The following is a 20,587-nucleotide window of genomic DNA, read 5'->3' as shown; positions in this document are numbered from 1 at the left end:
TTCCTGTCAAAAACACTTTGGCTTTTTATAACATTTGTATTGAATTTAATATTAGAATTTAATTTAAGAATTTAATATTAGGCTGTTTTGGATGAGTTATATTTGTAGCCAAATTTCACCCATGGTTTCCCTCCTACACCCTTACTGGTTCCTTTTGTTGGGATCTTCAGTAATCCTATTCTTGTTCGGCACAATTTTCTTTCCTAAGCTGTGAAATTCTTGTAGGATGAGAACATTGCAAGCCAACAGACAAATCGGCATGCTCACTCCAAATTCATGGTTGCTAGTTTCCCAGCCTGAGATGTCCTTTGTTTACCTCTGCTTGGTAACCATGAGCCTGCTCCTCTGTAGTGGTTGAGGCAATAGTATCAAAGCGTTTCCTAAAGCTCGGCTATACACTAGTAGAATTGTACGTTTTTTTCTTTTTAAGAACGTTTCATTTTCTGATAGTTTTTGGTGTCAAATTTAAAGTTAATTTTCGAATATTGACAAGAGAATTCGTAGGAGCAAAATGGAAATTTTTATTCTTGCACATCCTTAATCAGTAAATGTGATTATTGTAAAGGAGTCCATTCATTCCCAAAAAATTTGTTTATGGCTTTCACATGGGCATGCTGTCTGTTTTCCATCTATCGGCTAACCACGTAACAACCGCATTATAGCTGAATGATGGCTACAGCGCAGCTCAATAAATCTGGGAGGGCATACTATGACGTCCTTCCAGAATCGCCCCCTGGGGAACACGCGGATCGTGGTAAATGGCCGCTGACAGCGGCTGTTTACCAGGTGATCTCTCTGTCAAATGACGCAACGATCACTTGTAAACCAACTGGTGTCATGTCCAGTTCCTCTCTGTACTGACCGGTAACGTGAGGGGAGAGATCAGGTGCAGCAGCGCTGTGGGCTGGATCTGTAGTGCCCACAGCCCTGCTCTATGCCCATTGCAGGACTCATCCATCCATCCATTCTCAGCCCCATCCATGCCCAGCCATGCTTGGCCATAACCCAGCCATCCCCACTAATCCATGCCACTATAGTGCCCATTAGTGTTTCACAAAAGTTGGAATTAAGGGAAGGGTTGGAATTGGGCTTTAATTTTTCTTGCATCCCTATTGTATCATGGTCTCCTTGGTCAAGACAATTCCATAGTCTATTTGTGGACCTCCTCTTTCTCAGATAATATGCATGAAAGACAGGACTCTTAGGTTTCAAGCAAAATTACCATGAAGCAGCAGGCAACAAGTGAAAGGTGAAACTGCTTGATTTACGTTAGGCGTTTAGATGTGCTGAAATGTACTCGGGAATTAAGTCCATTTTCTTTTTCAGGTGTAAGACTGCTTGTTTTGAATGTGGTTTTATTTTTTGTGGTGTTGATTGTGTCCCAGAATGTTCCTGGTTGACCTCTGTCTGGTCCACAGCTTGCGATTTGTGTGTCCTGTGCTCCTGTAAACAGGCGATTGTCTGCCTGCCTCTGAGCGTGGAAACTGCAAAATCAAGTGATGGGGTTACCATGGCATTGTATTGTCCAGGAATTTGCATCCATTATTGAGCTGAGTGTTTTGTGCTTTTATGCTTGCCTGTCCTATACATTACTGTCAGCTAATCTGGCCGGGCTGTTTACTCTAGTGCATTGGAGATTTGGAACAGTTATTGGTTTTACATACTCAGGGTTTTTATTTTTTATTTATTTTTTTATTAATGAAGGTTATATGAGTATAACAAACATATAGCATCCTATTTCTCTTGACATACTTAATGCATTCTCTCTGATAAATGTTGTCTGTGGGTGTTTTGAAGGAAGCTTTAGCTACATGTCCTAAGGGCACCAGATGCAGTTCCGTGTGCTTTTTTTTATTTTTATTTTTTTCCTGCATTAAAAATGCATGCACAGTGTTTTCCATGTATTCCAATGGCTCTAGGTCACACAAATGAGCAGAAACTGGCAGGAACTGACTGCACTGGTGTGGACTAGAGCCATTGAAATACATGAAAAATACTGTGCATGCATTTTTACTGCCAATTCACACCACAAAAATGCACTCCGGATAAGTTCCAGATCAGTTTTTGCTTACAGTTCACACCACACGCAGATTCAGTGCGTTTTTGATCCAATTTGCTATATTCCAGTACAGTTCTTTGCAGAAAAAAATTGCAGCACGGAACTACATCTGGTGTGAACTATCACCTTGTCCTTCTTTTTGCACTGAGAAAAATAAATACTTCTTGGCTGCAATGGAAGAGTAGTTGTTGCTGAAGCTGTGTTCGGCTTTTATAAGCTTACTCCATTATTTGCACACCTAATATAAATTTCTCCTTTTTTGTATAAATCAGCATTGGGCTTAATCGCCCGTTCTTAAACTTTCTGTTCTTTTGAAATGTAAATTAAAAAAAGCTAGTAAGATGCTATAATGGTATCTGACAGGTTTGCACTGGAAATTCAGGCGTTGGGATCAGTTTGTGTGGTTGACCTCACTTTGTAAAATGACTAAACGGCATACAACAATCGGCCATAACTTTATGACCACCTATCTGTTATTGAGTAGGGCCCCCCTTTTGTCACCAAAACAACCCCTTTTGCTGCCATTAAGGCACGGATTCCGCTAGACCTCCCAAAGGTATGCTGTGATATCTTGCAGCAAGCTGTCAATGGTTCTTTAGGCCTCTGCCGACGTTCCTTCTTCCCATAGTGCATCCTGGTGCCATTCCCTTCCCCAGGTAAGTGACGTGCACATGGCCCGCCATCCACATGATGTAAAAAAGGTGATTTTATCAGATTAGGCCACCTTTTTCCATTGCTCCGTGGTCCAGTTTTGATGTTCACAAACCCATTGTGGGACTTTTGGCTGTGGACATGGATCAGAATTTACACCCTGACTGATCTGCAGCTACACAGCCCCATACGCCAACAAACTTCGATGCACTGTGTGTTCTGACATCTTTCTATCGCAACCAACATTAACTTTCATTAACTGTAGGTGCTTTTCTCTTCGAACAGTCTACATGGGCCATGCTTTGTGCCCCATGTTTATCAATGAGTCTTGGCTGTTCATGACAATGGTTTTACTTGGGCCACTTTTCTGACCACTGCAGACCTCCCACAAGAGCTGCCGGTTTTGTAGATGCTCTGACCCAGTTGTCCAGCCCTTATAATGTGGCATTGTCAGTCTCAAATCCTTAAAAGAGAAGTATGGGATTTTTTTCCCCATAATCATACTTGCCTAGGTGGCTGCAGCATTGGTCCAATGCTGCTGCCTTCCCCCCCCCCCCCCCCCCACCACCTCTGGACTGAGAACCGATCCATCGAACACCGCTGATGGCTCCGTACTTTCAGCTCCCCAAGCAGAGAGCTGCTGCCTGTCAGTCAGCAGCTCTCCGCTCTGCCCCCTCCATCTCTCCAGACACCTGGTGGATCCTATCTCTATTGTCGTGAGGACGCGGTGCCTGGGCTGATTCCTGTGACGTCAGCAGAGAGCGGACATCAGACCGCTTTCTGCTGAAAACTGGTCACAGGAGTGCAAAATTAAATTGCACTCCTGTGACCCATAGAAGCCTAGCCAAACAAAGCTGGATTTCTCCTTTTTTAAGCTTGTCCATTTTTCCTGCTTTCAACACATCACTTTCAGGGACGACAGGTTTACTTGCTGTCTTGACACATCCCACCCACTTTCAGATGCCATTATAACAAGCTAATCAATGTTGAATGTTGTCAGTGGTAATATTATTATGGCTGATTTAGTGTATGCTGCCACAAGTGAGGACTCTGGTGCAAACAGATGTTAGAACAGCCCATGTAGCCCCTCTCAACCCAGCAATCCCCCCCCTTTCTCCCTACTGAAAGCAGGTTTCTCTCTTATAATTGCAGTTTTAATGGAAGGCGGCTACACTTGGTTCTTCACATGAAGAAATCTGTTTTCAGCTCTGCATCAATTACAGTATGGCAATAAGATTGCAGTTGTCAGAGCAGTCACCCCAATGCATTTGCTGCTTTGAGGACACAGGGCTGACCTGTAGTGTTGAGTTTGATGCTCGCCCTTGGTACAGCAGTGTAATGCCATGCAGTTAGCTGCAGAGTGCTCTACAGGTCCAGGACAACTGTATAGCTGAACTCTCATTGCTCAGACATCGCATGTGATCGGCTCCTGTGGTGTGGGTGTGAATCACATGCGATCTCTAAGATCGCGCTAGTGTGAATCCAGGCTTAGAGAGATGGAAAACGCAGGTGTGGGCTGCACAGTGACCGATCAGTGTGATGGCTAATCAGATTGCAGTGATCAGGTGTCCCAGGTTCCAATAGTATGGGACCCTAGACCCGTCTCTATGCTGGGAGTCTGCTGTGTGCTTCCAGCACAAAGACAGATGTGCATATATGGGGCCCCACAGACAGGCCCACTTCTGTAAGGCCACTTATGTGCGTACTGCCGGGAAGGGGTTAACCATTACCTACTCTGTCCTAAACTAATAGCTTTTGCTTTATAGATATATTATTAAGCTAGCATGCTTTTTTTTTTTTTTTTTTTTTTTTTTTGTTCATAGGCTTTAAATAGCCCAAGTTTGAAGCATTTGGATAATTGGTGTAATTTTGTACTGAACCCCAGAAAACCAGGTGGAGTCCATGGGTGAGGATCGTTTGCATATTGTGAATGACATTGTTTCTCTTTAATCAGCTATTCTCCTCTCAATTTTAGCAATGTCTGAGCCAGATATTTGTGGTGCAGTATGCTCAGCTGTGGCTTTTTTTTTTTTTTTTGCACTGGGCCAGCCGGTTTGTGACTGTGGCGTTTTTAAAGACGGTAACGGGCAGAAATAAGCTGTCTTAAACCACGTGTTACTGGTTAGGTGGTTGAATAACAGCTTATAGTAATGACAGAGCTGCCTGGACTGGGCTGATGGCTTCAGTCAGAAATAGCTACTCTGCCATTCAACACGTCTGTCTAATCCTGTGTAAACACAGGCCTCGTGTCCAGATCGTGGACAGGCAAAGTTTCAGCTGTGAGCATCCTGTGACCCTCCAGTTGTTGACAAAAGTCCCAGCAGTTGCTTTCTGGCGTTAGTTCTTTAGCAGCAAGACATCAGCGGGCTAATGTTTAGAGATGGAACTGTATAAATCCTGACAACCGGGTGACCAATCTGTTTATAAAATTACAGGTGGGGGATGACCTTTTTGGAGCCCAAAGTTTGGAGAAGTATGTGCCTAATTCCTTAGCTCCCATTCACGCCTGAGTGATTTGAAGCGTTTCCACATGTGATCATTCACATTGGAGCGTTGTTACTTGTCACCCAAAAAAAGTACATGATTCTTTTTTTTTGGGGGGGGGCAAAATTCAATGGGACACTGAACCGAAAAAAAGTTGCAGAAGTTGCCCAAGATTCTGGCTCATGCTGGGTACTAGAGCTGTGCGATTAATCGTTTAAAAATTGTGATCACGATTTGGCCCCCCCTCACAATCTCTATGCAGAATTCTCTTGATTGGCTGAGACAAATCAGCAGCGCCATTGGCTGCTGTAGCAGCCAAATCAGGGTAGAGGGGGCGGGGCTCCGTGTCTGGATTGATTCACGGAGCTCTGACTCGGCTTGGGTGCCCCCTGTAGCAAGCTGCAAGGAGAGGCAGTAAGTATAACATGTTGTTATAACATGTTTGTTTAAAAAAAACACAACAAAAAACAAGCCTTTACAGTCACTTTTTTAATATTTAAAAAAAAATGAATAAAATAAGGTCATTTTGAAATTCATGGCAGCAACACATCTCAAAGTTGGGACAGGGGTCATGTTTACCACAGTGTAGAATCCCCTTTTCTTTTAATATGCAGTACATGTCTGTGAACTGAGAAGACCAGTTGCTGGAGTTTTGGGAGGGGACGTTGTCCCATTCTTGTCTGATATAGGATTCTAATGGCTCAACAGTCCTGGGTCTGTTTTGATATATTTTTTTCAATTGGTGAAAAGGCTGAACTGCTGCCACGCCAGTTGAGCGCCCGGACTCTTCTGCTATGAAGCCATGCTGTTGACATAGATGCAGTATGCAGTTCAAGATTGTCCTGCTGAAAGTGTAGTCTGGTTGGGAGCATATGCTGCTCTAAAGCTGGGATATATCTTTCAGTATCGACCGTGCCCTTCCAGATGTGAATGCTACCCATTCCTTATGCACTAATGCAGCCATATATCATCAGAAATGCATGCTTTTGAACTGAATGCGGATACAAACCAGAAGGTCCCTCTCCTCTTTAATCCAGAGGATGCAGCGCCCATGTTTGCCAAAAATGTCTAATTTCTATTTGTCTGACCACTTTGCAACAGAATATTTGAATGACCTGGATCATGTTCAGATATGGCTTCTTTGTTTGATAGGGCTTTATCTTGCATTTTTGGGTGGCATGGCAAATTGTGTTTAAAGACAGGGATTTTTAGAAATATTCCTGAGCCCATCCAGTGATGTCCATCACAAAATCATGCCTGTTTTTAATGCTGTGCTGTCTGAGGGCCTGAAGATCAGGGATATCCAGCATTGCATTTTGACCCAGTCCCCTTTGCACACCAAGGTTTCTCCAGATTTTTGGAATCTTTCGATATTGTGTACTGTGGTGGTATATTTAAAATATTAGCAGTTTTTTATTATAATGAAATTTTCAACGTTTTTACACACGGCTTTTCACAAATTGGTGAACCTCTGTCCATCTTTAATTCTGAGGCACTCTTGCACGCTAAGATGCTTTTTATACCGAAGTATATTACTGAACTGATTAGTTGCAAATTGTTCCATTTTAGTACCACTTTTTTGACGCTTGATGCTAACATCAATTTCAAAATGACTTTTTGTTCTTAAAATGGTACATTTTCTCAGTTTAAGCATTTTTGATATGTTTTTTTGTTTTTTTTTGTTTTCTGTTTTCTATTGTGCTTAAAATATGGGTTTGAGATTTGCAAATCATTGCATTCTGGTTTTTGTAATTGGGGGTAATAGAAAAAAAAAAACTGTCAGAATTAATAAAGTTCTTTACAATATAGGCAAAATACACATCCAGGACTATGTCGAGCTACACATTCTGCTAGATATGTGACTTTATGTGATTTTTTTTACAGTTGCCAGCAAGGAGGAGCAAGAAACCTGGCAATATAAAAATATTGGGGGTTATTTACTAAAGGAAAATCCACTTTGCACTGCAAGTGCACTTGGAGGTAAAGTCGCTGTAGATCCGATCGGGACATGCAAGGAAAATAGCATTTTAGCTTGCACATGATTGGATGATAAAATCATCAGAGCTTCCATTCATTTCAGATCTACTCCTTAGATTTAGAGCGACTGCACTTCCAAGTGCCCTTTCAATGCCCTTTCAAGTGCACTGCAAAGTGGATTTGCCTTTCGTAAATAACCCTCATTTTATTTTAAATAGGAAAGCATTGTGGTATCCTGGTCCTTATCTCCTCTCCTCTCCTTCAAGGAGATTTCTTTTTTCATTATTCCAAACACTCCACGTAAGTCATATACCATATAGAAATTATTCCTCCTCGGGTGTAGTCAGCTGATTTCATATTTGCCTTTCAAAATATTTCAAACTCTTTGGCCACTGTTAACTCGCACATCTGCCATACTGCATAAGCATATGGTGAGGTTACTTTCAATGCTTGTAGCTTTGAAAGGCCCCCCCCCAAAGCCTGTTGAATTGTGAATGAACTTAAAGCCTAACGCCAGGTTTCTTGTGACTTTATATTGTTTTGATCAAGCTGGGCCAAAAATAATTTTTCTTCACAAACCGATAATGTCCTCTGGGAGTGTACAGCAAGTGACTGCTATAATCTGAGGAAACTGGCAGCCTGCTATTCCTTTCAATAGGACTGCCTTCCACAACTAGTCGCTGGGAACCCCAGCTGGGCTTCTCTCATGTAATTGATGGGTGCATTTGCAGGTGTGTGAATGCACCCTAAGCTTGGTTTTTCATCACTGAACAGAGGCTAGTTCCTCTGGCTAGTTGGAGAGGTGAGCAGATCAATTTCTACCTCACCCAAACAGAGGAAGACTTGTATTCAAAAAATACAGCTTGGTACAAACTAAAGTCACAAGAAACCTGGATTTATGCTTCAACTAAGCTTGCTGTAGTCTGTCCAGTGTTTGTTTTTCCATATCTAAGCCTCTAGCCCCCAGTTAAACATGTGGCATGCAGGGTACCATAGATCCTAAGTCCCCCTTTGCAACTGAGCATTTTTCAGCTTCTTTCCCTCTGCCTGAGTACTCGACCCGCACAATCCTATTTTACATCATACTTTCAAAGTGCTTGGGTTTTATCTACTGGTGTTTGTTTAAAAAAAAAAAAAAAAAGGCAAAATCTGGGTTTGTGCAGTTGGAAAAACCCTCCTTCTCTAGAACTGCTCTTCTCCCTTTTGCCACCCAGGAATGTGCCTAAACATTTGCAAAAAGCTTGTAAAACTCCTGAATAAAATCACAAAGAATATGCTCTGCTCAGGTGCAGCAGGCTAATTGTGTAACAGTGCAGTGACTTTCATTTGTCTCCTTGGTATCTGCTGTTCAGGCATTTGTATCTGACTCTGGTATTATGGGCTAGCTTCTCTGAACATCATGTCTGATGCACTTAAAAGCTTTTTTTTTTTTTTTTTTTTTATTGAATATTCTTTAGCTTTTTTCTTTTTTTTTTTTTTTTTTTACAAGATCGTTTGATTTCATGACTCCTAACAATCACTTGGCTTGGAAGTGGCAGGCAGGATAGCCATAGTCAGTTTATACACACTTATTGGTGCCAATTTAGACAGTATCCAATTAACCCATTGCGTATGTAGTGCGGTTGGATACTGGAATACCTGTAGGGGAACTCATGCAAGCACTGGGAAGACATTGCAAACTTAATGCAGTAGTGTCCTGACCAAGATGTGGTGGACCCCAGTACTTCAAGCCAGAAGTTTAAGCCACTTTGCCTCTCATTTTGATCTGAATGTAGTTGGTCGACCCTTGTTTTCTTGTGTCTTCATGTTAAATGCAGCTGACAGAAATTAGATATAATGCATAGCATTCCACTCTTCCTGGAAGCAAGTCCCCTCTCAATTCCCAGAATGAAGAGTAAGGAAATGCGTTGAACGGCTTTGTGCGTTGCCGTAGCAAAGATTGCAAATTTTGTTGCTTTGTGTCTGTGAAAACTCTTAAGTGCTGAACAGATTTTTTCTTTTTTTTTTTATGGCAGAGCTCAATTGCTTTTGAATTATGTTATACATGGTGATTGCAGGGGAGGGAGGATCCAATCTTTATTCATCCATCAACACGCATGTTTCTCTTTTATGGAGTCATTACTTCCTCGAAGTAGTGGGCAGATGTGCCCTTGATGTGGTATGCTGCACATCTTGTTGTGCTTGTCTTCTGCTTCATGTGTCATTTTTTTTGCCTTTGGCTTTTTGGCCACTTTTATTTTAAATGTGATAACCCAATAACGTGAGTAAGTTTGACCTTTTCTGTTCAGTTTAAATATTTTTCTTGAGGAAAAAAATAAATACATTTTTAAGTCGATATGAAATGCTCTGCAGGTTCAGTCTTGCACTCAAAGCTCTCTTCTAATTCTTATCTTCATGAAAGTGCTTCTTCAGTGTTTATGGTGATGACTAGCAGCTTGGTCATTTGCATTAGAATTCATAATAGCTTCTATTTTTGTCTAACATAGGCAGAATAATATGTAATGGACTTGGATTATTGTGAGAAAAGACATCAATGCATCTATGAGAACATGACTGAAGTGTTTGAAAAATATTTGGAAAATTTAACGGAAATACTGCTTTTTCTTAGGGATGTATATGCGCAGGGTTGCATAGAATTTTTAAAATGAAGAACAATAAAAATTGTTCAGACTTCAGATTTAACCACCTCAAGACAGACCCTTTCACCCCAGGGAATTTTTCCGTTTTCATCACTGATTCGGCATGCAACACTGTACCCAAATAAAAATGTTAAGATGGGGCTTTCTTTTGGTGATATTTACTCATTGGGTTTTTGTTTTTTTTTGCACGAGAAAATATAAATTTTTAGTTTGTTATATATGGCAAGAAAGTTTACTGTTTGCATAGACAACTCAAACCACATTTCCAAAGGGCCTCTGCCTACAGTATTTAGACTGGCTCTTGGGAGTCAGGGCAGCTTCATTGTTTGCTGGGGAAGAAAGCATTGTATGTAGGATAAACCTAGGTGGGTTTCTGTAGTCCAGCATCCAGGGCGACAAACTGCTTGGGATTCCACAGCAGCAGAAGCACTATCTGAATGAGGACTTTGGTACCCTTTCTGGCACATCAACAGATAAACTAAAAAAATACCTTTACACCCTTTATATGTTCCACTAAATTCAGCATAAGTTCTGGCAGTAGAAATTGCATATTCTGAGGAAAAGTCCTCTTCCTGTACTTCCCTAATTGTCAGCAAGTCCAGCTCCACCCTAAAGAGGAAGCTTTGCTTGTTCACACCCTCCACTGACACATTTGGCACTGGGGGGGGGGGGGGGGGGAGCAGGGCACCTGGTTTTGACGGGGTGCTTCCACTTCTGGGTAAGATCCCCAAAAGTGTCACTGCCGTTTTCCCTTGGTGAAGATGCCGGCGCCTGTAGCTGATTGACGTATCGGCTTGTTTGCTGACATTGCTGTTGAAAACCTTAAGAAGTCCCGTTTTGCAGTTTACGAGAAGCTATGTTGGGGACATGGCAAACGTGGCAGAACCAAAGTCAGACCAAAATTTAACTTTTTGGCCTAAAAGCAAAGCGCTATGTGTGGTGGAAAACTAACACTGCACATCACTCTGAACACACAATCCCACCGTGAAACATGGTGGTGGCTGTATCATGTGGGGATGCTTTTCCTTCAGCAGAGACTGGGAAGTTGGTCAGAGTTGATGGGAAGATGGATGGAGCCAAATACAGAGCAATTTTAGAAGAAAACCTGTTAGTCTGCAAAAGACTTGAAACTGGGACGGAGGTTCATCTTCCAGCAGGACAACGACCCTAAACATACAGCCAGAGCTACAATGGAATGGTTTAGATCAAAGCATATCCATGTGTTAGAATGGTCCAGACCTAAATCTTGAGAGCTTGAGCTATTTTGCAAAGAATGAGCAAAAATGTCACTCTAGATGTGCAAGGCTGGTAGAGACATACCCAAAAACACTTGCAGCTGTAATTGCAGCGAAATGTGGTTCTACAAAGTATTGACTTAGGGGGGGCTGTATACAAATGCACGCCACGCTTTTCACATATTTGTAAAAAAATTCAAATTGAAAACCATTTATCATTTTACTTCCTCTTCACAATTATGTGCCACTTTGTGTTGGTCTATCACATAACATCCCATTAAAATTTACGTTTTCTGTTGTAGCATGCCAATGTGGAAAATTTCAAGTGGGGATGAATAGTTTTTCAAGGCACTGTATGTGAACAGGGTAAAACCCTGTACATTAGAATAAATGTAAACTGAGACTTAAACACCAAAGGCATAGTTTCACTCTGATCCTGGTTTCTATTCGCGTTTGTCTCAAATTCGATAACCTGGCTGAAGTAGAGCAGGACACTGCATTTTTCTTCAAAGGGTAAAAAAATAGGGGGACGACCGAGGTAAAAAAAATAGAGAACAGGGGGTGGGGGGGTAGGTGTGTTGGATATAAAAGGAGGGGGCAAGGCCAGGGTACCATTTTTATTATGCTTTTTATTTAATCTGTGGACTGGAACTAGTCTGACATGTAATACACACTTAGGTGTGCCAGGTCAGTGATGAGTTAAACAGTTGCGACAAAGACAGGTAATGGCATTGGAGCTGGCACCCTGAATTGGGCTGGGTTCACACTATTGCGAATTAGATGTGAGTTTACCTGCATCCAATTCGCGTGTCAGGAGATTGTGACTGGCTCTATATGGAGCCTGTTCACACATCTCTGGAGTGGCTCCGATATGAATTGCACAGGAGTCCTGTACGTCTTCTGGTCCGATTTCAGCCAAAAATTTAGTCTGAAATTGGACCTGAAACAGTGAACAGACACGCGCTGGACCCCTGCTGTGAACACAGCCCAAGTCGGATGATGTGATGGCTGCCTTTAAAAAAAAAAAAAAAAAAAAAAAAAATTTAGGTCAGTTATTTTTTTTTTTTTTTATAAGGTCATTTTAAATGTTAATTACAAAGTGGCAGTATCTGCTGGGATAGCGTTATTTAAAGTATAACTAAAGGTAAAACTTTTTTTTTTTTTGATAGAGCAGAGATGGATTACAACACCTATTAGGCTTTTATTGTGGTCTCTGCCCCTGTTCATGAGATTTATCCTTTATTTTTGTCCTGTTTACCTTTATCGAAAGTGGAAGAAAAAAAACAACAAATTTTTGGGTTGTCCCTATAAAAGTAATAAAGGGGAAATCTTCCAATTGGGACACTAGTGCTGGTAAGCTGGAGGTCCCCAAAGAATTCCTTTATCTTGCAGGTATTTTATCTCCCTTCCTGTTTTGGCTATGGGTCAGGACGTGAAGGTAAATCTCCCGAGTGAGACGGAGATTGCAAAAAATCTCACGGGCTATAACCCTCCTGTACTCCAAAAAGGAAAACAAAAATTTTGCCTATAGTTCTATTTTAACTTCTGTAGTTTTTCCCTGTAAGTCACTAGCTTGGTTGTAAACCTGCATTGTCATCTAGAACTATAACTTTAAGCAAAATAAAGTTTCTGCACCTATTTCGTGAGAAAAATGTATAGTCCTACAGATGCAACTGGCCCTTTTAGGGCAACCATAATGCTGATGCAGCCCGCAGTCAAATGGTGTTTGACATGGAGAAAAATAAATAAAGGCACCTGGGGCAAAAAAATAATTCATATAGTAACTATTATTACAGGTTCCAACAGTTATACGAATACATTTTCACTGCTGTTGTCCTTTTAAATATTTTGTAATTAAAGTAAGCCAGTTTCCTGACAGGGTTTACTTTTTAATCCCTGCCGATTCCCATGAGTTAGGTAGCCAATGCACCAAAAATATTCAAGCTTAGAAAATAATCAGACTTGTGTAAGCCAGGGGTTGACAAATTTGCTTGGAATCTAGGAGCCAGCTTAAAAAGTTAGGAGCCAGGTCCGTGACGACGATCCGGACCTGTCCCTGGCCTGACATGGAGACGAGTGAGGGGAAGATAGCAGCGCTGTCGCCGCCCCCCCCCCCCCCCGTCTCCAAGTCATTGCCCATAGCTCTTAGAGGGACATTTTATTTTTTTCAAATGACAATTTTTTTTTCAATTGCATTTTAGTGTAAATATGAGATGTGAGGTCTCTCTTACCCCAGATCTCATATTTAAGAGGACCTGTCATGCTTTTTCTATTACAAGGGATTTTTACATTCCTTGTAATAAGAATAAAAGTGACACAACATTTTTTTTAAAAGAACAGTGGAAAAAAAAAAGTTAAAATAAAGCAGAAAAAATAATAATTTTTAAACGCGCCCTGTCCTGCCCGCATATAAAAATCGGTGTTCGAACCACACATAGGAGGTAGCGCCGTGATCGGTAGGGCGAGAGCAATAATTCTACCCCAGACCTCCTCTGTAACTCAAAACATGCAACCTGTAGAATTTTTTTAAACGTCGCCTATGGAGATTTTAAAGGGTAAAAGTTTGTCGCCATTCCATGAGCGGGTGCAATTTTGAAGCGTGACATGTTGGGTATCAATTTACTCGGCGTAACATTATCTTTCACAATATAAAAAATAATTGGGCTAACTTTACTGTTGTCTTATTTTTTTATTAACTAAATTATTTTTCCCAACAAAAGTGCGCTTGTAAGTCCGCTGCACAAATATGGTGTGACAGACAGTATTGCAACAACCACCATTTTATTCTCTAGGGTGTTAGAATAAAAAATATATATAATGTTTAGGGGGTTCTAAATAAAGGGAAGAAGAGGCAGGTAATATAATACAGGCAGAGGAATCTTCATTAACATTGCTGGTTTGTCATACCAACGGCGACCACAAGAGGGCGCCAGATTCCATAAGGAATCATAGGACCGCAGAAGGCCTCAAAGCCGCGGCCTAAATTTTCGGCCGCCGGCGGAACGGCCCGACGCGATCACGCTGGGGGGGTCCACAGACACAGGATACCCCCAGCTGTGCTGCCCCAGGCGCGAGGTCGCTATTTCTAGTCGCCAATGCGACCTGGCGACCGGGTTTTGTCGAGCCCTGGTGTAAGCAGCCTTTTGATTTATACTGAAATGGAAACATGGTATAAAGTAGATCTGTAGAGTTCTTTGGTTTCAGGTGTAGAGAGGTCATTTCCAGGACAAGATTCAAATGTCAAGTTTTCTCATCTGGATTTCTTTTGCTGGATGGGATTCAGCTTCTGCTTGTAAGGGAGCTCTTTAGCTGGTGTGAGTGCTTATTGAGGAAAACACATTGATTATATCACACTGCATCTATTTTAATGTTTTCAGTGAAATAAACATATGCTTAACTCTTTTTTTTTCTACAGGATCGCAAACTGTCCAAGTCGGAACGCCAGAGGTTCAAAGAGGAAGCTGGCATGCTCAAGGGGCTTCAGCACCCCAACATTGTCCGTTTCTATGATTCTTGGGAGTCTACGCTAAAGGGCAAGAAGTGCATAGTGTTGGTGACTGAGCTGATGACTTCAGGCACACTGAAAACGTAAGTTTTCAAGTTCTGCAGTTTACACGTTTTTTCCTTTTAACACCCACATCTGTACTTGAATAACTGTTTAACCACTTCAGCCCCGGAAGATTTTACCCCCTTCCTGACCAGAGTACTTTTTTGCAATTTGGCACTGCATCACATTAACTGGTAATTGTGTGGTCATATGCAATGCTGTACCCAAGCAAAATATTTTCTAATAAAAAAAAAAATATATATATATATATATATATATATATATATATATATATATAATCTCAATTTTAGTCATACATTTAGGCCAAAATGCATTCAACCATTTGTCTCGGGTAAAAAAAATCAATAAGTGTATATTGGTTTGCGCAAAAGTTATAGCGTCTACAAGCTAGGGTACATTTTCTGGAGTTTACGCAGCTTTTAGTTTGACTACCTGTCTCATTTATTGAAGTACTATGGCAGGGGAGTACAAATCGCAATCCCCCCACCAATGACCCCCTTTTTTTTTTTATGTAGACGCCCCAAGGAATTTGAGCACATTGAATGTTTTTATTTTGTCACAAGTGATTGAAAAATTAAGGGGGAAAAAAAAAATTACACAAAGTTGTCACTGAAATGATACTCACACATGCCGTGGGCATATGTGAAATTACACCCAAAAATAAATTCTGCTACTTCTCCACAGTGCAGAGATGCCACATGTGTGATACTTTTTGGGAGCCCTGAAAACCAATCGCCGCCTTCAGGAGCCCATAATGGTGATTTCACTCCTCACTATCGATCATCATTTTCGCAGGCCATGATATGCTGAGATAGCGCATCCCCCAACCCCCCCCGCCAAATTACCCCATTTTGGAAAGTAGACACCCCAAGCTATTTGCTGAGAGGCATGTTGAGTATTTTTCAGATCTTGTTTTTTGTCAAAGTTTTGAAAATACGTTTTTTGTTTTTTTTTGTTTTTTCCTTTTTTTGTTTTTCAAAATTTTCAAAAACAAAGGATTGCATTTTTTTTTTTTTTTCAAATGCAATGTTTTTGCAAAAACTATTTTTTATTTTAACCACCTTCAGACCGGACCATTTTGCTGGTAAATGACCAGAGGTCTTTTTACAATTTGGCACTGCGCTGCTTTAACTGGTAATTGCGCGGTCATGCAATGTTGTACCCAAACAAAATTTGCGTCCTTTTCTTCCCACAAATAGAGCTTTCTTTTGATGGTATTTGATTGCCTCTGCGATTTTTATTTTTTGCGATATAAACGTAAAAAGACCGCAAATTTTGAAAAAAAATGATATTTTCTACTTTTTGTTATTAGAAAAATCCAATAAACTCAATTTTAGTCATACATTTAGGCCAAAATGTATTCAGCCACATGTCTTTGGTAAAAAAAAAAGTCAATAATTGTATATTTATTGGTTTGCGCAAAAGTTGTCACATCTACAAACTAAGGTACGTTTTCTGGAATTTACGCAGCTTTTAGTTTACGACTGCCTATCTCATTTCTTGAGGTGCTAAAATGGCAGGGCAGTACAAAACCCCCCCAAATGACCCCATTTTGGAAAGTAGACCCCCTAAGGAAATTGATAAGTGGCATGTTGAGCCCATTGAATATTTTATTTTTTTGCCTCAAGCGATTGAATAATGACAATTTTTTTTTTTTTTACACAAAGTTGTCACTAAATGATATATTGCTCACACATGCTATGGGCATATGTGAAATGACACCCCAAAATAAATTCTGCTGCTTCTCCTGAGTACGGGGATACCACATATGTGGGACTTTTTGGGAGCCTAGCCGCGTACGGGGCCCCGAAAACCAAGCACCGCCTTCAGGCTTTCTAAGGGCGTTACAGTTTTGAAGGCCATAAAATGCCAAGATGGCACAAACCCCCCCCCCCCCCCCCAAATGACCCCATTTTGGAAAGTAGACACCCCTAAATTTAGGGGTACACTAGTGAGACTAGGTAATAAATGGCGGGTGCCCTGAAACTATAAAAAAATAACTAACCAACCAGCGTCACCTGTAACAGTTATATGGTGATCACTGGTGAAAGGGTTAACTAGGGGGCAATCAGGGGGCTTTATGCGGTAGTATATGGGGGTCCCTGGTGCTATAAAAAGCTGCGGCGAACCTAAATACCTACCTGCCTAACTAGCGTCACCTGTGACACTAATACAGCGATCAGAAAAACTATCGCTTATTAGGCTGGGTTCACACTGGAGCGATGCGGGAACGCCATGAATCCGCGGCGGGTTTCCGCATCGCATGCCTCCCGGCGGCAGTTCACACTGCCCTATGCAAACTGCTGGGAGTGTCAGTGAAATGTTAATGACACCCCCAGATCAGTTCGGATATCGCAGTGCGATCTGCAAACTCGGATCGCATGGTGTGAACACCCATGCGATCCGATTCTGCTGCGGGCCAAAAAAAGGGTCCCGTGCGAATTTGCGGCGGGTGCGACGCGAATTCAGCCATACTATCTGTATGGCTGAACTCGAATCGCACAGAGATCGGATGTGATTTGCACTGCAGTGCGGTGCGAATCACATTGGTTCTCATAAACCGCTGCAATGTGAACCCAGCCTTAGTGACACTGGCGACGGGGGGTGATCACGGGGTTAAACCTTTATTGGGGGGGTTAGGGGGGCACATTAGAACTAAAGGGGGCTAACCCTAACTGCCCTAACAGTTATTACAGTCACAAATGACACCAATGCAAAAAAAAAAAAAAAAAAAAAGCAATTGGTGTCACTGTGACTGGGGGGGCAGGGGTAATTGGAGGGTGATCGGGGGGTAAAGGGGGGGTGTGAGTGTGCCTGGCATGTTCTACTGTATGTGTGGTGTGTTGGTGCAACTCACCCATCCTCTCTCCTCGGTGCCGGAACGAAAAATACCGACACGGAGGAGAGAATACATCACTTCCTCTCCTGTGTTTACATTACAGGAGAGGAAGTGATGTCACGGGACATTTTCATTCGTCGGGAGCGATCGCGAGGGGGTGGCCATGAATGAATGAATGGCCGTCCCCTCGTCCGGGATCGCTCCTGACCGAATACCGACTGCCGCGGGCACCGGGCAGGGGCCCGATCGGGCCCCCGACCGGCGGGCAGGCAAGGACGTACATGTAAGCCCTTATGCCTGCCCGTGCCATTCTGTCGACGTACATCGTCGTGCGGCGGTCGGCAAGTGGTTAATGCACTAAAACACATTATATTGCCCAAATGTTTGATAAAATATAAAAGATTATCTTATGCCTTGTACATGGATACCAAACACGACATGCTTTAAAATTGCACACAACCGTGCAGTGGCGACAAACTACATACATTTTTAAAAGCCTTTTACAGGTTACCACTTTAGGTTTACAGAGGAGGTCTACTGCTAAAATGTATGCCCTCGATCTGATTGTGGTGATGCCTCACATGCATAGTGCAATTGCTGTTTACATATGACACGAGGCGACCGCTTGCGTTCACCCCTTTGCGCGTGAGCATTTATTTATTTTTTTGCTTTGCTTCTTTTATTTTGACACTGTTTATTTTTTTATTTATATTATCACAGGGAATTTAAATATCCCCTATTATAGCAATATGTAGTGACAGCTACTCTTATTAGAAAAAAAATTGGGGTCTATTAAACTCTAGATCTTTCTTCTACCTCTTCCTCTTTCCTCCAAGTTCGGTGTGATAAGACGCTTTCCCAATGGCACATTTTATATCCGGCTAAACCGAAGTCCTGAAACACTCGTAGCTTCTGTTTTTTTAGAGCTGGCGTCACTGATTTATGTATCGTGAGAGCAAATGCTGTTGCTGTCAAGATAAATCAGTGCTGCAGCTGAAAAGTTAATGATGGTTACCTGTAAACCGTAAAGTATAAATTAATTTCATACCTGAAAAATAAGCATGATAGAACATGGTAACAATAAAACATTGCAGTTAAATACAGTAAAAAGCAGAATAGGGGGAGAACAATAAACCATTTTGGATACACCCACACCACACATACACACCCACACACACACGTACGTTTATTTGTAACTGTAGGTTTGGCTCTCTCAAAATGCAATGGCATCTTTAAAGACCCTGTGAAAGTGTACCCTAGACTTGCTTCGTACTGTACCCTATGCTAATACTCCACTAGTGGGTTTGTGGTAGCGTTCAAAACATTGTTGGGTAGGGGTACCAGGGAGGACATATGGAAAATGCCTTTCGTGCAGCCGGCTCACTCCATTTGGATTGGGAGGTTGGGCCACAGCACCATCTGGAAACAGATGATCTCTTCCTGGAATTTTAAGGAAGAATCCAGTTTGTCCTGATGCTTTGTATAGCACATAAGTGTTCAGCAGAGCCAATTGGAGTAAATATACTGATGCTTTTTTTTTTTTTTTTTTGCCTTATGGGCAATTAAGTACGGTGCTATCAACTGGTCGTTGAGGTCCACCACTCCCATATTCAGGTTGTATTCGTGGACACAGGTGTTTCTCCACAACTCGCCTTTGGAATTTCGACTGTTGTATCTGCGTGAAGTTAGGACAGAACGAAAACATTCAGATTTATCCCTCCACTTCACTGCGAGCAAACTATTACTTCTCATTATTACTTCTCGATCGTATTCAGGGTCACCCTGAGGATGACAGTTCGTTGTCATTAAAATGCATGAACTGCAAGATCTGCTCATATCTAGCCATGGTCATGGATGCAGAGAACACGGGCATATGGTGAATTGGGTCAGTAGCCCAATATGACTGCATCTCACTTTTTTTTTTTTTTTTTTTTTTTTTGTTATGCCCATGAGGAGGGATAGGCCCAGAAAGGTCTTCAATTTTGAAACTTTAATAGGTTTCCAATCTCTGGCAAGAGTCGACTGGGGATTAGCTCCAAATTGAGCAGCGTGCAAATTGCTTTGGTCCTCAATAGATCTAAAGAGATCTTTCATGAAAAATGGCGAATAAAAATCAAGTGGTGTAAAATCAAAGGTTTCCACCTGAATTTCAAGTTGGCCAGTGAATGGGGGAAGTAAGGGTGCTGCAGAAGTGGTGGGCTCCTAATTAGGATTGGCATATTCTGCAGGAAGGGCACTATGGGCTCGACGGGTCTGTTTGACTACTTGTGCTAGCCACCAGACCAGCTGGAACTGCACTTATGGGACTGCAGTGCTGGACGTATGACCAGGCTGTACTAGGCTGCTGGTGCTTGCCAGTTCACCAGAAGGATGAGCAGCACTAGTACTGGCTCTCTGCTCCATACGAGAGCCTGCGGTTCTTGCAACTTTAACAGTAGAACAGAGTCGGGTACACCTGACCTTAGCAGGGACCACCATCTGTCAGGATGCCGCTGCTGTCATTCTGAGCCTGAATCTGACAGATGCGTGACTTCCTCTTCACGCTCATCTGTCATGCTCAGAAATGTGTAGGCCTCTTCCCTAGTGTACCTCCGATTGGACATTTTGGCCTCTAAGTCTACAGGTACAACTACTGCGACTCACAGGCAAAAAGAGCAACTGGGGTGTAAGGTGTGTGTGTGGGTTTTGGTGCTACTGGCAATAATCTGATGCTGCTTTGAGCTGGGGCTGATGCAGACCCTAACTAATGCTAAAACCTAACTGATGTCACCTGCCGGGTGATCGGGGTTACACCTTTATTGGGTAATATACGGCGAGTACCCTGACCCTATTAAAAAAAAAAAAAAAAAAAAAAAATATCCAGCGTCACCTGTAACACTAATACGGCAGTCAGAAAATAGATCTACTGGTGATAGGGTGAAACCTTTATTTTAGAGGGATACTAGACCTACCTGGGCCTATTACTAGCTGCCCTAACACTGATTAGTGTCACAAGTGACACCAGTGCAGTGATCAGGCAAAATCGGAAAACTGCAATTGATAACCGTGACAGAGTGAAGGTTTGCGCACATGCCATTCTGCGGACATATATCGGCGTGAGCTGGCCGGGAACCGCTTAAAGTGATTATTAAAGGT

At 42.0% G+C, this 20,587-nt stretch overlaps 1 protein-coding gene across 13 annotated transcripts in view; it reads left to right on the top strand.

Annotated features, from left to right (window-relative positions):
• The window catches only part of WNK1 (WNK lysine deficient protein kinase 1), a 233,590-nt gene that overhangs the window by 78,084 nt on the left and 134,919 nt on the right, over positions 1-20,587 (top strand). For all 13 annotated transcript variants that reach the window (XM_077468930.1, XM_077468935.1, XM_077468943.1 and 10 more), the window contains exon 2: positions 14,461-14,633. In XM_077468930.1, the coding sequence (XP_077325056.1) occupies positions 14,461-14,633 (173 nt within the window). The remainder of the gene's footprint in view (positions 1-14,460; positions 14,634-20,587) is intronic.

The sequence above is a fragment of the Lithobates pipiens genome, unplaced genomic scaffold (genome assembly GCF_037356315.1).
Source record: "Lithobates pipiens isolate NorthernLeopardFrog02 unplaced genomic scaffold, aLitPip1_a1.2 Scaffold_8, whole genome shotgun sequence".
Classification (NCBI taxonomy): Eukaryota; Metazoa; Chordata; class Amphibia; order Anura; family Ranidae; genus Lithobates; species Lithobates pipiens.
This window is presented reverse-complemented; position numbering and strand designations above follow the sequence as displayed.